The 17,072-nt window shown below is 40.6% G+C and overlaps 1 protein-coding gene across 1 annotated transcript in view; it reads left to right on the top strand.

Annotated features, from left to right (window-relative positions):
- Window positions 1–3,056: 3,056 nt before the first annotated feature.
- Window positions 3,057–17,072, top strand: part of LOC119904461 (rho GTPase-activating protein 20-like) — a 32,908-nt gene continuing 18,892 nt past the window's right edge. The window contains 4 exon segments of the mRNA XM_038721152.1: window positions 3,057–3,361; window positions 6,721–6,806; window positions 15,211–15,387; window positions 16,856–17,005. Coding sequence (XP_038577080.1) covers window positions 3,269–3,361; window positions 6,721–6,806; window positions 15,211–15,387; window positions 16,856–17,005 — 506 coding nt within the window. The 5' untranslated portion in view covers window positions 3,057–3,268.

Below are 17,072 nucleotides of genomic sequence, written 5' to 3'. Positions count from 1 at the left end.
GCAGCAACTCAATGCATTTAGGCATGTAGACGTGGTCAAGACAACTTGCTGAAGTTCCAAACGAGCATCAGAATGGGGAAGAAAGGGGATTTAAGTGACTTTGAATGTGGCATGGTTGTTTGTGCCAGACGGGCTGGTCTGAGTATTTCAGAAACTGCTGATCTACTGGGATTTTCACACACAACCATCTCTACAGTTTACAGAGAATGGTCCGAGAAAGAGAAAATATCCAGTGAGCGGCAGCTATGTGGACAAAAATGCCTTGTTGATGTCAGAGGTCAGAGGAGAATGGGCAGACTGGTTCGAGATGACAGAAAGGCAACAATAACTCAAATAAGCACTCGTTACAACCAAATTGTGCATCTCTGAACGCACAGCACGTCGAACCTGGAAACTGAGGCTACAATTTACACAGGCTCACCAAAATTGGACAATAGAAGATTGGAAAAACGTTGCCTGGTCTGATGAGTCTCGATTTCAGCTACGACATTCAGATGGTAGGGTCAGAATTTGGTGTAAACACTATGAAAGCATGGATCCATCCTGCCATGTATCAATGGTTCAGGCTGCTGGTGGTGGTGTAATGGTGTGGGGGATATTTTCTTGGCACACTTTGGGCCCCTTAGTATCAATCGTTAAAACGCGACAGCCTAACAGAGTATTGTTGCTGACCATGTGATGCAGCCCCTGATTGAAGAATAATTTTGCAGAGAGAAGGAATGTAGTTGTGTGTGCATCAAGATATGCAACTGTTCTCCAGACAAAAGCTGACATAATGCTGCAGCTGTTGTTTAATGCAGCTTGTGACATGATCAAAGGGAATGACAGAGAACTATCAATGTTCTTATCATCCTATGAATGTCACTTTTCAGGGTATAGATAAGATGGAACAATTGTCACATTCCTTTGTGTTTATGCAGAGATAGTGGCCTGTAAAGGCTCATGCAGACTACGCAACTTGCCGTCTTGTGACGGGAGTATTAAGACGTTGTGGCGTTCACACTACGCAACGGTGACAGGGGATCACACACTACCTGAGCTGACAGCGGCTGTGTCACCAAACCACGTTTTGTCAAGAAAACACACGTGAAATGTGAAACGGGAAATGAACCGTGAACCTACACACAAAACAACTGTTGTTTGTAATTATAAAGATAGCAATTATAAAGACAAAGAATATGGGTGAAAGAATGGATTAGCACACGCAGGTAGCAAAGATTGTCTGAGCTACAGAGAGAGCTGGAGGGGAGTAAAAAGTGTAGCTGCCTGCTCTCATTGGCTGGATGTGGATGTCGAGTCGGCCGACTTCTCCATATATTTAGCATGCAAGATATCTGGCTGGAGTCTGCGATGGGTCAGCGATGCGTCAGGGAGCCGTTTTGATGCCTCTTTGAGTAGAATGACTGGCAGCCACTGATTGATCACCCCTGATCACAGCCTGACGGTCGCCGAGCTCTCCCACCAGGAAATCGGGCTAAAAATCGTGTAGTGTGAACTAGGCTTTATAGGCTGTTGTGGGTATAATCCTGTCAGACAGACACTTTTTAAGATTATTTTTCAGCCACACGAATGCGGCCTCGTGCATCTGCCAAAAAAGGGCTGCTTGTCTTTTTAAAGGAAATTACAAAAGCTTATAAGAGGATTTTCAAGGAATAATTTTTAATGGTAATCCACATTCAGGTCTCTCTATAATATTTAAGTCCTAACAGTGACCACTGGACACAGATTCAATCCTAACACTCAGTTTGCATGTTCAACAAATCAGATCAGCTTTGATGGAGGTGTGTGCTCTTCTTGATTTCAGACTTTTAAAAGTAAGCACTCCCACCCACTCCGGAAGTTATCCTACAGTGAGGTTTACTGTAGCTGTATAACTCAAATGTCACGTGCGTCATGCCTATGTAGAGAAAAAATACTGTGGACATTCCTCCTCATTAGTCATGTTATTCTTGGCCCTGGGAGTACATTCTTACACCTGGCCTGGACCCTCTGCAAACCTCTCCTCGCCTCTGGTACAAGAACAGTCAGCTTCTATATGGCACTGACTGCCAGACAAGGAAAACCAATATGGGTCTAGATACACAGACAAGCTCAAGAGTTAAACCAATGCACGCATTCAGGTACATTAACTGTGTCAAGAGATGCAGATTAGGTTAGGACACAACCAGAAGTTAGTTCTGTCTTCAAAATAAAAGAGGCAAAACATTGATAGGTGACAGGAGTGTACAGATCATCCAACTTTGAATACTCAGTGTAAGTTTTTGATTAAACAGAGTGTAAAGACAGTTTTCCATAAAGACAGTTCAAAAAAGCTAATGATCACGTGTACATTTGGTATACAATCAATAAACAAAGATTCAACTGGAGCATCCAACTTCTATAGTACACATAATAACATTTATCTTAAATAAACCCCTTTCAGTTTCAGTACATTTTGAATGACAACAATGGTGCAGATGATTAAAAGATTAGAGACAAAAGTGAAGCAACACATACACAAACCAGATCAACAACGAGAAAAGTACAAACTCTAGTTGTGTTTAGAAATGCAGAAATTAGCTTAATCCAACACAAGTAACAAACTCTGAGCTGTAAATGAGATCATAACAAACATAGGAGGGTTCACATATTTTTTACAGTATTTATTACCTCAACTTTCCAGCCAGATTAACATGGGTGGTTCCCTAACAAATCTGCAACTAATCAAATTATCAAAACCAGCTTGCAGTGAACCCTCGACTTTTAAGGGTCACTTGCTGTCTGTAGCCTTACGAAATCCCCTGCTTTGCTCAGGTAGCCTTCAGGTGCTATCCAGCCTTCTTCACTTTAAGTGTAAATGTAACATAGAAAGTTCACTTTACTTGTTTGTAGTTTTTACAAGAACTGTTGATATTTGTCAATAAAGTCTCCCTTTATCTCGTCTTTTTGCTATTTCACATCACAAACAGCAAGAACGTCTCCTTACATAAAGGTTTTATTTTGGAAATAAAGAGCGGAAGTCGTGTGCTTCATTCCGCTACCTTAACAACAGAGTCAGTTGAGGTGGACCGGAGTCGCGGCGATCAGAGCAAACGGCGCTCAGACCTGTGAACACAGAGGGAAGCGCAGCGAACAGGTTTGACCTCTTCTTCCTCCGTACCAACTCCTCTCCATCATGGATTTTTCTCGGGCTCGTGCCCTGCTCTCCGCTGGATAAACTTTGGACTTACATTTATATCATGGGAATATACTGTCTGTGCGCTCGGCACCGTGGATCTATATAGTCTTGATGGAAACCATGTCACCACAGCAGGGGACCATGGGACAGAAGAGGTCCGACTCTCTGACTGGAGAGAGCAAGGCGCTTCCCGAAAACAAAAAGGTACCAGTGACGCTTCTGTGTAGGTCTTTCAGTGATGATGGAGATGAATGTGGACACTGTTTCAGAGAGTTTTTGCAGGCTCAGTTGGCCGGTGTGCTCAATCCCAATTACACTCTTAAAAGATGTGAAAAGGGTTTCATGTTTTCAATATCAGTAGGCTATGGTCATCCTTTATTTTAGCCTACCAGCAAGAACTTGCAGGGTGTCCATTTTCAAGAATGATTTTAAATAAGGAAAAAAGACCATATGTTTTTCCTTTTATTGGGCTGCATTTTGAGTTTCTTTTTCTTAATATCTGCAAATCTGCAGATGTTTGGCCGGCTACAAGTCGGGGTCAGCATTGGACTGGATAATAATTAAGATGATGGTGATGTGAGCTCCAGTGTCACTCTGCCATGATTGTATTTTAAATAACAAGCAGTTATTTGTCCTTTTTTCGATATGCTTTATCAGACATTTATCTGATGAATTTCACTTCTGAAAACCTCTATGGATCCATGGCACACAAACTCGGTGAAAGTGGAAGAGTACAGTTTTTTATTTGCTTGTTTGTTTTTACCAAATCATGACTTGATTAAACAACTTTTTAACGACGAAAAACGCCTAAATCTTACGGTCTTACTACTAGATTATACTTATCTATTACACTAGATTATACTTATCTATTACACTTATCTTCAATTTGTTTGTGTTATCCTGTAATAAAGATGTATCAATCAGACTGAGCTGAGGAGTCGAAAGGGAACCAAACAACAGAACAGGATAATATGCTGATGATTATTTGTTAATCAGACAGACAGCTGATTAACAAAGACAGAGAGACAGAGGAGTGATTCCTGCACTGCGGAGCCACCCATTTTGAGTTAATCATCATCACTTAAAAACATAAAAGTTTTACATTTAATTCCCAATCCCTGGCTTAACTGAAAATGCAGCCCGCATTGTTACAGTTAGGCTAATTATTGTAGTTTTCTAACCCCAGTTTTGTGTGACTGGCACTGATAGATAGAAGGGGGATCCGCCAGCTGCTGGACATTTAAATTGTAGTAAACAGCGCCCCCACCCAACGCGTGTTTAAAGAGGTGTAACTGCATCTCCAGCAGCTGCCAGAATGCAGCACAAATCCGCAATGTGGTGGCGAAAGTTGGAAATATTATGTAAATGATGACCTCCAACATAACCAACACAATCCTCCGATAAACCTCTTCTGATGATGTCAAAGCCTTTTTTTGTGCCTTGACTCCCTTCATTATCTTGCCTTTATCTATAAATAGAAGGCTGAGCAGAATTTATGTAGGGTAATGGAGGTATAATGACCTAATCAACCCAGATTCACTGTGTAAACTTGGCTACAGCTTAACATCACAGTCAACGCATGATGGTTTGCAGTTACTGTACAACGGGTACAGTAGTTCCAAGTACTGTTATAGTGTTATCCTCCTGTCTCTTCAGATCACTTTTTAGCAACAGAATATAGTTAACTCGTGTTTTTGTCATGTACAGTCTTTCACCACTTCCCAGCCCTGGGTTTATTGCTAGTGACATTTTGTCTCATGAAAATGTTGCTGCTGTAGCCCTTTTTTCATGAGCAGTTGCTGCACTTAGGCCTGGTTTGGGAAGTTTTGCACTGTGTTCAGCTTTGGTAAGTTGTGAGAAATGAGCTGTCAGACAGAGGAGAGAAACTGGAGCGTTGCATTGTCATCACTGACTGAGAATGTCTGCATAAATGTAAATCTCCACGTGCCTTCTTTCACTCAGAAGTTGTTTGTGTTGAGAGGCTTGTGTCGGAATGTTGAGAGTTCATCTTGAACTGTACTTGACATGCATAACATGTAGGGTTTATGGCATATCAGAGTTTATACTGCAGAGTTATGATAACACTGGCGTTTTAAGTGAGTGCCTACAGTGCATGCTTCCTGTTTACTTTCTGCAGACAGTCAGCATAATATGAGGGCTTGCTTTTTCTTTTTCACAAGAAGCCTCAGACTGAGTATCTTCAACTAAGTGATGTTACCCCTTGATTTTGACCCACCTTGGATAACTATGACCTGGATGACCGAGAATCTACACAGACAAGAAGCCTCATTGTTGCTTAATCATGCCAAGTGGAGGGCTTTCATGTCAGGGCTTTATGCGTCCTGTCATCCACCTCACACCTGAAGGAAGAACGAGCATGTTATCTTGCGAACGTTACTGTCTCCTGCAACCCTGAAAATGTACAGTGTCTGAAGAACAGAAGTCCTTAAACAAATCGCTGACTTTGCAGACTCAGCTGGGTCAGTCTGTTACATTACTAATGAAAACCATCCCAAAATATTTTCCACAAACCATAAAACCAATTCAACTGACCCAAAATGTAACAAAATAGTTGTCTGGGCAATTTCATAGCTATGTGATAAATCGAAAAAGTTTTGTCACCCAGCATGGCAAACCAGCATGTTTGGAGAAATGTTAAGTAGATGCATCTTTCTTCTCTCTAAGCACTCTAGTGGTCCATGATGGACATCTTGTAACATTTTTTAGTTTACACCTATTATTTTATGCTGGTCTGTAGTAACTTTGAGTTGAACGTGAGTCAAATTCTGTCCAGAGTAGTGGAATGTTACAATGTTACCTCATTGACCCTTCAAAATGAGTTCAGGAAGTCTAATTTAATTTCTGTTGCTATGTTTGTTTTCTAGATTGAATGCCGGTAGTGTTGTTATTTTTGCATGTTTAGGGATCACATGGTTTTGGTATGTTCTAAATAGATTAGGTATAATTGTCTATGAAGATTCTCAGTCATCCAGGTCATAGTTATCCAACGAAGGTTAAAATCAAGGGCAACTGGACTTGGTTTTAACCAAGATTAGGTATAATTGAAATAGCTGCAGCAGTTACAGGGATGTCTGTCATACTTCACTGAGGGAGCTTACAATTTAACATGTTACAGTGAGAATATATGTGGCTTCTTACACATTGGGCAACTTCTACATGTCATATTTCTCTACTTCAGTCTCACATCAGGTCCCTTTGTCACTTATTTTTCTTTCTGTCGCCATCTTTGACTATTTACCTCACTTCCTCTTTTCCTGTTTTCCTCTTTTCTGCTGTCACTTCTACTTTTTTTCTGCCACACACACACACACACTGGAGTTTTGTCCATTTCCTTGTCTGCCTGTATTTCCTGTATTGGCTACCGCCACCAACCAGCCTCAAGCAATGCTGACTTTTTGCTTTGTGTTTCCCCCTCCATAAACATTACATGTTATCTGTCATGGGATGCAAACCAATAAGAATGGTGAAAACCATCACCTACCTGTCACTGCTTGCATTGACCCATCTCCTCTCTCTCTTTCTCGCTCTCTCTGATTGTGCAGAAGATGAAGACCCTGGCCCAGAGACGACAGTCAGCTCCCTCGCTGGTCATCAGCAAAGCACTTACCAGATCGAGAAGCACATCCCGGTATGAGCAAACACACATAGAGCCTGCTTTCAAAACAGTGAGCTGCTGTGGTGCTGACATCATTGTTGGCCTACAGCTCCTCAATTTTTTGTTTTGTTTTTTTTACAGTTTCTTCTCAGTTCTGTTTGAACCAACATTTTGAATTAACAGTTACTAATAAAATTTGCTCATGGGTTATTATCTAGTCATTATTAATGACTACACCAAAAGTTGCAGTGTTTATCATTGAAACCCCTCAACCTTTCAGCTCCAGAAACACAGATCCAGGGGTTTAAGAGGGCGATTAGGGAGGGGTGAGATTAGAGAAGAAAAAAGTGAAGCTGGGAGGCTGCAGGTTAAAACATTGAGTGGAATTGGAAAGTTCTGCTTCCTCTAGGCTACTCTCAATTCTCTCTCTGGACAAAGACAGATAAAAAAAAAAAAAACACATTTCAAACTGACTTTACAGATATTCTCACAAGATTCAGAAAGTTCTCCCATATTGCCTTAAAGTTTTCTCAGACATTGGTGCTGAGAGGTTGGCCTCCCTGACTCATTCATGGCTTAGAGTGGGTTTAAATGCTTACTTCTCCCCGAGCTATCAGGCTTTTCATCACCAACAAATCCCTTCCTCCGGAAATAAGCCATTACAAACCCCTTTGGGAGGGTATTTATTTACTAGAATCTCTGCCTAATACATCCTTGCTGGTGCTAGCTTTTTCAGTATTTTAGGGAACAATTTAGGGAATTTCACCAACCCTTCTATATCATATTGTCACAGAGAAACAAACACCTTGAAGTTCAACAATTGCCAAAAGGAAGTGCATCAGGATCCCTTAAGGAATGTCCCAGAGTTCCAGAGTGATGCAGGCTGGAAAACCTCAAAATGCTTCTCAAAGCACTTTTAGGCTTTAAAATATAGGTTTTTAGGACATCATAATTTCTCCTATGAGAAAATGCCTGAGGCTGAAACTTAATGTGATGTGACTGTCTGACATGTTTATGATGTGTGTGCGAGCTAGTGGCAATTTTTTCAGTGTTTGCAGAGGGTAATCAGGCTGGGCTGCAGCACACTAAACTGTGAAACTCGACCATTTAGACCAGTACTGAGGGAATCACTCCACACTGTTAAATGGGTCAGTGCTCTTGGGGCAGTGTGTGTGTATATTTGTGTATGTGTGCTGAAGAAAGTGAGAAAGACAACTCACATATTTAGTTTGTAGGCAGAGAAAAGGGCGTGACAGGCAGAGTGCTGAGTGAAAGTCACTTAGTCTGACCTGTGTGTGTGTGCTACTTAAAGGTCTCAGGAGGTATGGAGCCAGGGCTTCACACTCTCAGCTGTCACCCTTAACCTTTGACCTTTTATCAGGAGGTGTAGGGGCCAGTGGTAGTCACCTGGGGTCAACAGCTCCCATGTTGAGTGTGTGAGGTGTTCATTATTCCTGTCTGGATGTGTGGATATGTGTGTGCAAGGAATGCTACCGGGGAAGAGATGTGAAATTGTAGTGGTCAGGTGACTCAGTAGATAAAGGTGAAAGGTCATAGAAGTGATTATTGCAAATTTATTTCAACAGGTACCAGCATTTATTTTCATATTTTTTGGTCTTTCTTGTTTTTTTGTTATGCATTGATACCATGTCTGTGCTTACTGCTGTATAAAAACTGTAACACCCTAAAGTCGCATTAATGTAGTTTTAATGGATACATCAGTTCTGCCAGCAATACTTTGCTGTGGCTTTCTCATTATTGCATTACAACAGTGCTCTTTATCCCATTAAATCCCTGGCTCAGTTGTTATTACAAGGGAGAGAAAGTATGTATTATGTGTATCAAGTACTCCAAATGTAACTGAGCAGCTTTATTCAATTTTGAGCACTATTTCAAATCACAAATAGCGTCAGAGTAGCCTGCAGTTCTGCTTTCTTTGCCCAGTCAGAAGGACTTCCGTTTCAGTCCGAATCTCTTAAGGAAATCTAAGATAGGATAAAGCTCTCTTCTAAGGAGAATAACAATGACTTGAAGAGGAACTTGCTAGCCTGGTCGATCCATATTGAAAATGTGACAGCCCACAAAGTCGCATGGGTTCTTTCACCTTGACGCTGTGGAACTAAGTAGTTGTTACTCAGATTAGTCAGTTTGTTTATAACTAAAGTAATTTACTTATTATATTTATCATGAACTGAGCAATATCACAATCATGTGAAAGTATTTCTTTTACTTTGGTAGAATGTTCTAGTGTTTCTTTGTGATCATTACCAATCCAAATTAGCAACCAATTTATCATCAAAAAGTTATATTATATAATTCTATAATTATACTTGAAAAAAAAGAGAGAAATGCAATAGCTAATCATTTTTATTCCTTTCCTTTATCTGACTCCTTCATTTGCTCCCTCTGTCTTGCCTTTCCTATCAGGCCTAGAGGCACTGAAAGGCTCTTTGGCCTTCTACTCAGACACTGACATCACGTCCACACACACACACACACATATGCACACAAGCACTTCATTCAGAAGTATAACCTCATCCTTTGGCCTTCAGCCGTACAGTACAGGGCATTATGGGTTCAACGTGGAGTATAAGGCAAAGTATCAGGCAATGAAATCTATACTGCGGGGAGGAAGGTGGCTGTGCCATAAGCATAAAAACATATGATTGGCCCTGAAATCTCTGACCTCACACACACACACACACACACACACACACACACAACAAAAAAAACCTGACTGTACAGGGGCATGCAGACGGAGATACAAAGCACATTCACTTTTTAATATGCATAAACTACTGTCCATTCTGTGCCCTAGTAGACAGACACACGTTTGTATTGAGGTATTATAGTTTTTAGGATATTACTGTAATATTGCAATTCTAATTTGTTGAATCTGAAACCACAATTCTAACCTGCATTAAGCATTAACATTTTCTCAGTTTTGGTGAATTTGTTTGATTTTTCTCATTGATTGAGGACGCACATTCACTCACATCATGCAAGAGACATTTCCTGGTTTTAATAATGAGCTCTGCTAAGGATATCATGGCTAAAAGTATTCAGTATTCTGACCTCATCCTCTGTGTGTGCCTGTTCCCTCTGGCTATACAGAGAGCATTGTATGTCAGCCAGAGATTACATTATAGTTTGCCTATGGAAATGATCTGGTGTAGCCAGTGTCAGTTCTGGGTGAGGTGAAAAAGATTTGGAGCAGTTTAAAGTTTGATTTTAAAAACTTGGTAGCCTGCTTAATATTTCTAGCTTCAGTGTTTTGGCACTTCTTTGGTCTCCTGTCCACCACACAGTATGGGCAGGACAATGGCATCTTTTTTGTTTGTTTTTGTCTCCAGGAAAGAAGTTTACTTAGTCTACTTAGATTCTCAGTATGATTCAAATTATGAAAGTAATTTGAAACGTATCACTGCTGCTCTTCAATCTTAGCTTACTCCGTCAATGTCCTTTGGTATCTTCGCCCATTACAGCAGCCGATGCAAGAGCACTTACAGTAACGATACCGATGTCCGGATGTGTTATCTTGTAGGTTTCCTAATATAAACTTGAGATTTATTGCTAGCAGCTTAACCTCTGTGTATGAAACCTCTGGTGGATTTTGCTTGAGTCAACAACATCAACATCAAGCAAGCGCAACTACACAAGACACAGCAAGCCGGCTATTAAGTTACTTATAAGTTAATTACTTACTATTCCAATAGCAAAAAGTCCAGCTCGGCATCTGTCCTGCTTCCTTTCACCTCATTTAGCTCGCGTCAACGAGTAAAAGACAGGCCGATATTTACTGTTGTCCGGTCTCTTGCTTGGTCACTCTCTTTTTCTCTTCCTCGCTTCCTCCGACAAAGTTTTCTTCTGTCTCCTTGCAGCCTCTGAATTACAGAGAACTTACATTGTACATTATATGCATTTGTCATGATAAAATAAAAAATAAATGTCCTGCCTGGGCTTCCAATGTTACATAGCTCAATAGCTAGCATTGCGAGCTTGAAATGGTAAAAAATTAGACGTCATTTACCCTCTTACAGTGTACCATCAAAATGATTATGAAGCTCTTATTTTAAGATAAAAATAATATATGATGTTGCTTGAAAATTGGAGTCTAATTCAGATATGTATCCCTTGTTTATTGTCTTTATTGTCACGTTCACTGCAATTTTGTTGCAGTGATGAACAAACTTGCCACTGTAAATTTAGGAGATGGTACAAACTAGTGTGTGTTTGTAATTGCAAAATGACATCTTCCTCAATCTTTATGTTAACAGACACTCTCAGACATATACACTGAGCTGTCAATAGCTGCTTGTCTGGACAGCCGTATCTGGGACAAAGAGGAAAAACTGGTGATGATGATGATGATGCAATATTCCACTGGACCCACACATACACACATATCTTCAGTGAATCTTTTACTTTGTGTTTTGTTGTTTCTGTCAGAATTTACATGTTGCATAAAGAACGAAGGACTGAGCTGAGGGTTTCTTCTCGAGCCACCAGCCTTCTGTTCATTCAGTCCTTCTTAGTTCATCTTGGATTGATTGATCGATGAAAAAAAACATAATATGTGTTGGTGGCCTTGGAGTCAGCTTTGCTACCAAAGGAAAATCAGATGCAGACAAATTTATGATACAGATGACAGAAACACACAGCCGAGCTGAGCAGATGGAAAGAGTTATATAAGTGCATGTCATTGCTGGCCCGAGGGAGTCACTGTGCTCGGTCATCGTAGGCCGTTTGACAGCTGGGCTGACCTAAGCAATGGTGTATGTAAAATAGTTGAATGAGTGATAGCAGGAGGGAAAAATGGACTGAGAGAGGAGAGTGGATGACGGACATGTCAGCAAAAAGTGAAGAACAAGGAAAAGATAATCTGGGAGAGAGGAGACAGAGAAAGGTACAGCTGTTTGTCCAGCTGTTGTCCTCAGGGTGTATACTTACAGGCGTGTATGTGTGTGTGCGTCTGCATGTGGGTCATGGTTGTTTCAATGAGTAAGACTTATCTTTTTCATCCCAGCTTCCACACATCTGATTAACTGAGTCTGTAAATCATTACCAGGAGTAATGCAACAGCAACAGGCATGTCAGTCCATGCGAATGATGCAGCTTACTGCTGCCAAGTCCAGTTTCTGTCCATCAATTCAATCGTGTCTCGCTCAGTGATGAGAGAACTCTTTTCTTTGGTATTCACCTCAGGTTTTATCCTTGGTTGTTATTTAAAATTCTGTTAGTCTGCAGCTTTTGATTTATATTTAAATTAATTTTCTGATTCTGTCTATGTTGTGATTCTACTCCAAATTAAGGGTCTAAGGATAGAAAGCCCTCTTGGAAAAATGTGTGATTTGGGGCAATATAAATCAAATATACTTCAAAGCCCTAGTTTGTGCTTATAAATTGTATCAACCTTTACATACAAATCTTGTCCATTGCTGCTTAATTATTCATGCTGGGACATTAGTATGCTATGTTGTGTGGTACACTGGCCCCATATTGTGTTCCAAAACGTCAACAGTTGTCCCTTCAGCGCCGTGCCTCACCAAAGGTGGCCATGTATGCACAGGCAGGCTGAACACTTAATTTATCAACATCACATGATGTACAATGGAGCCATTAGCTCCACATCCATCAGATTCAAAGGAGGACTGGCTCAGCTGTCAATCTTGCATTCAGGAGGAAGGGTTGTGTGATGAATACGGACAATGTTGTCTTTTTTTGGTGTTGCAAGATGTGAAAGGGGCTTTACGTGAAAGTTTGTCCATTTGAAATATTGTGTGTGAGTGTGGGTTCTTCTGACAGGAGCATTTCCCGTATCTGCAAAGACAATAAGAACAGTGGATTTTTTGAGACTTTAGCTTTGTGATGGTGTTAATCCCAGCGCATCTTAATCAAGGAACCCCAAAATCCTCCCAACGTCCCTTTGCAGTGGTCTTGTACCCCTATACTGTCCTCTTGCGATGGCATGTGATATTAAGAGAGCAGTTACTGCCATGTTGAGAGATCCAATTGACGCTGAGCTTTGATGCTTGGCGAGTCACATGTCAAGGAAGAGATATCAAGACTCATTTTGAACTTTATGAACTTCTTTGGAGAAATGTGGACAAAGGGAAGGGGAAAATATAGAGATTTGTCACTATGCTGAAGTGTTGAAAATGAAAGATTTAAATGTTGTTGCTCCTGGACAAAGAAAGAAAGAAATGTTTAATTTAACAGTGAAATGGTGCATGAGTTATGTAAATGTTTTCAATGGGGAGTAAAATCATTTCACAGTACACCACATGGAAAGTATTTTCTTTTTTCCAGGAACAATAGCTGATTGTTTTGCAACTGTAATCATTACAGCAACAGGGTGTCATTTCCTTTACAGTAAGTATTGCTGACATATACCTCTTATACCATTCTTCATCTGTTTTAAAACTCTTAAACAGTTTCAGTAAGTTTTCAACTCCCGGTCTTGAAGGGCAACCTGTCCCGCAGAGCATAAATGCTTAATTGGCTACATTCATCCATCGCTTTTAATTGAATTCACTCAGTGCCCTTTGGATTTATTTTTGGATGACACAGAAAGACAGACAAAAAGGGAAACACTGCAGTAGTCCTCTGTTCTTCGTTAATTAATGACGTAACCAATAACTTACACAATGTAGCTGGAAGGATTTTGGCATGTGACACAATCCAAGCTTCTCTGTCTTCCCAGCAAGACTTGGACTATTACCGGGTGCTTTGCTGAAGCAGTTACCCACAGAATTAAATGTGTCCTCGTGGGTGTCAAAGATACATATCAAGTACGAGTAAGAGATGGAATGAAAAGTAGAAACTATGTTAAGAAGTGGGTGTGTACATGCGTGAGAGAGCAGAAAGTGTATGTGCATGTTTGTGTACACAAAACAGACACAGAATTGCAGAGCCAGAGATAGAAAATGTGTATATGTGTATGTAAGTGGAGAATCTGGACTTTTATCTGGTAGTGAAGGGTAAACAGGAAAGGATGGAGATCTCAGACTATTTCCTCTTCCTCCAGAAATTCCCCCCTGTTTTCATTTGTTCATCAGTGGCATATATTGACAGCAGGGAAACTGATACACGGTAGATATTTATAACTAAAATAATAGCAAGCAAGTTTCTTTTTAATAAAACCTTTTAAAACAGTACTTAGAAAGTGCTCAGCTTTTTGTGTGACTGTTTAAGGTAACAGAGCCATCTTTGTGCAGCTCCAAAAACATGCAAATAGTAATCCATTTCTAGCCAAAACAATTTGTGCTACAGGTCCAAAAGTCCAATATTTATTTTACTGACAATGCTTGATTATGTGTGTGGTTGCGATATGATGAGTCAGTAAATGAAATCCATGAAATAATGAAAAAATATTCTGCCTTGAACTAGGCTTCACAAGCTGTTGAAGCAACATAGGCATTAGTTATTTGCTTGCTGTTGCATTGTTATTCCACAGTTTGGAGAAGCCCCAGTACTAATAGAGCACAACGAAAACACTGGAATAAATAAAGCTAAATACATAATGTTCAAGGTAATTCAGATTTTACTGATAACTCTTTAGATTCAGCTTCTGCGTTCCGGCCTACAACCACTAAATCATTAGATTCTTCAACGTTTACTGCAGTTTAGCTAGTTTTCTCATATGCTGCCACCTCCCCAGAGGTAATGAAAATGTTTTGTTTCAAATACATCACATGGAGATAATGCGCTTTCTGACCTGATTGTGCTCTAAGATTTGATTCTTGAGGTTTATCAAATATCCATCAGATGTATGGAATTATTAATGGTAAGTAGTTCAGAAGTTTGAGGAGCTGGGCTCTGACTAAAAGGTTTGCCAGTCAGTGAGAAAGGTCGACAGTGTTTTGCTTGCTATCTCCAGTTACTCAATAGCCAATAGTCAATGGTCTAAATGTGTGAATGTGCAGAAGGTGTTGACATTTCACATGTGCTGAGTTTATTGACAATGAGGAAGTGCAAGTCTAGTGGAGAAAAGGACTTAAATTCTGTCCAAATGTCCTGGCAAAAGTACTTAGTTTAAAGTGTGCAGTTTAACAGCATTCATGGCTATAAATGAGCATGCTTCAGTGACGGCTGGTTGCATTTCCACACAGCTCTGCATATTCACTTTAAGGAGCTGTCTTCTTCTGATCGTCACTAAGCAGCTACATTGTAACACTTTGTTCCCTCAGTGCCTTGCTCAAACGGCCTCCTAGGACCTCTCAGTCTACCCTGGCTGTCTGTGAAGGCAGATTGTAAATTTGTCTTATTGGGCTCTATAGATAAAGCCGACTTGACTTGAATTTGAGCTGAACCACATCCAATGCTGGGGTTCACATCCTCCTTTTCAGAGGGATGCATCCAAACAAACCGAGACCACACATTTCTCCCTTGGCGGTTAATGGTGTATTTCATTTTTTTCCTTGGTGTTGTCCCCCAGGGAAAGCTGCATGACACCAGTCAGCCCAGATTCTTGCCCCCTGGTCCAGGCCTTCCTGGCGGAGTGTCCAGGCCGCCTATTCTTGGGGCATGTCCAAACGCAGCTGAAGACGGGCTTGCAGACCCAGGAGAGACACCTCTTTCTCTTCACTGACACACTGCTCGTCGCCAAAGCCAAGTAAGTTTCTTTTTGTGCATCCTGTGAAATGATGGAGAGAATGAAGGAGTGTATGTTTATGTGGTTGTGTGAGTGAGAGGGAGACAGAAAATTGTGACAGGGAGACATAAACAAGAGAAAACAGAAAACAAATTTGAGAAACAAAGAAGCAACATTCCATCTGTTCAGTTTTTCCAAAACTGAAACAAAAAAACAATCCATAGAGGATAGAGTCACATCTTTCTGCTGTCTCTTTCTGTTCTCCTCCCCTTACTCCCCGCCGTCCCTCATTTTCTTTGCAGTATATAATTATTTCCCAGCCAATTAAATCCATATGAAGCCTGACTCAGATCAAAGCCACACTGGCTGGCCTGCCTTGGTCCTACAGTATGAGGCTCCGTACCCACAAATGGAACACACTGCAACACACACATGTTCAAAAATAGAAACGTAAAGAGCACATTTATGTTTTTGAAGTCCACAAACACACACATACACTCACTAATACACACATTTAAACACATAGACATGCAGCGACGAAAACAGACTTCATCCCTGTGTACCTATGTACTTACTGTACACCCACACCCCTCAGTGCAAACACTGCAGGACCTCTGTGGTCTGCCCTGGGTAGTCATGTGCCAGTGGGTGGAGCTGACCCTTCCAGCACAGAGGTATATGCTATAATGGGCTATTACATTGTGGCTGAACACAGGGTGAGTTAAAGGAATGTGTGTCGGTATGTGTGTGTTTGAAAGAGAGAGGGAGAAGAAGTTAATTGATGTGTATGTGCGCGTGTGTTGTGCCTTTATATCTGTGTAATAGCAGGGAGAGCATCTGTGCATACCACATGTGTGCGTTTGGAGTTTTCCCCTCTATAATCACAGATGTAGTGATGGATAAATCCACTTCTACTGAGCCTGCCTGTCTTAAAATGATGGAAATAGCTAGATCTTTTTTATAATTCTAATCTATATAAAGCATTTCTTGAAAGAGGTTTGTGGAAAAATGTTCCATGAAGAAAATTAAACGTTAGATTGCCACAGTAGGGGATCCCAGTTTGTTCCTTTGTGGAACCCCGTGGTAAGACTTTCAGGTTTTCATGAAACTTTTAACATAGGAAACTTCTGGGCTTACTCTTTTGCAAATATTTTCCTAAATTTGTTATGTAATTGATAGCTGATCTACAGATTATTAATCTACAGAATTTTTGAGAATTTATTCATCAGTGAAGTAATTTATGAAGCAAAAATTCCAAAGTATTACTGGTTTAATTTCCTCAAATGTGAGGGTTTTCATCTTTTTCTGTTTGCAATCATTGTGAATTGTTTATTTATGACTTTAGGACTATAGGTCAGACAAAGCAAACAATTTAGAGATCATGTTGACCTATTGGCATTTTTCTCTATTTCTTAAATTTTAAGATTTATGATAACAATTGTTAGCTGGATACCCTAGCCCTTAATTTAGCACAATGTGTTTTCTGCAGGTCTCCCACTCATTTCAAGGTGAAGGCCCAAGTCCGAGTGTGTGAGATGTGGACGGCCAGCTGCATGGAGGAGGTGTGTGAGGGAAGCACCAACCCAGAGTGGTGCTTCGTCATGGGTTGGCCCACCTGCAACTGTGTGGCCACTTTTAGGTACACACACACACACACACACACACACACACACACACACACACACACACACACACACACACACACA

Source organism: Micropterus salmoides, unplaced genomic scaffold, assembly GCF_014851395.1.
Source record: "Micropterus salmoides isolate LMB-PRFRI ecotype aquatic unplaced genomic scaffold, ASM1485139v1 Ms_hic_scaffold_15, whole genome shotgun sequence".
Taxonomy (NCBI): Eukaryota; Metazoa; Chordata; class Actinopteri; order Centrarchiformes; family Centrarchidae; genus Micropterus; species Micropterus salmoides.
This window is presented reverse-complemented; position numbering and strand designations above follow the sequence as displayed.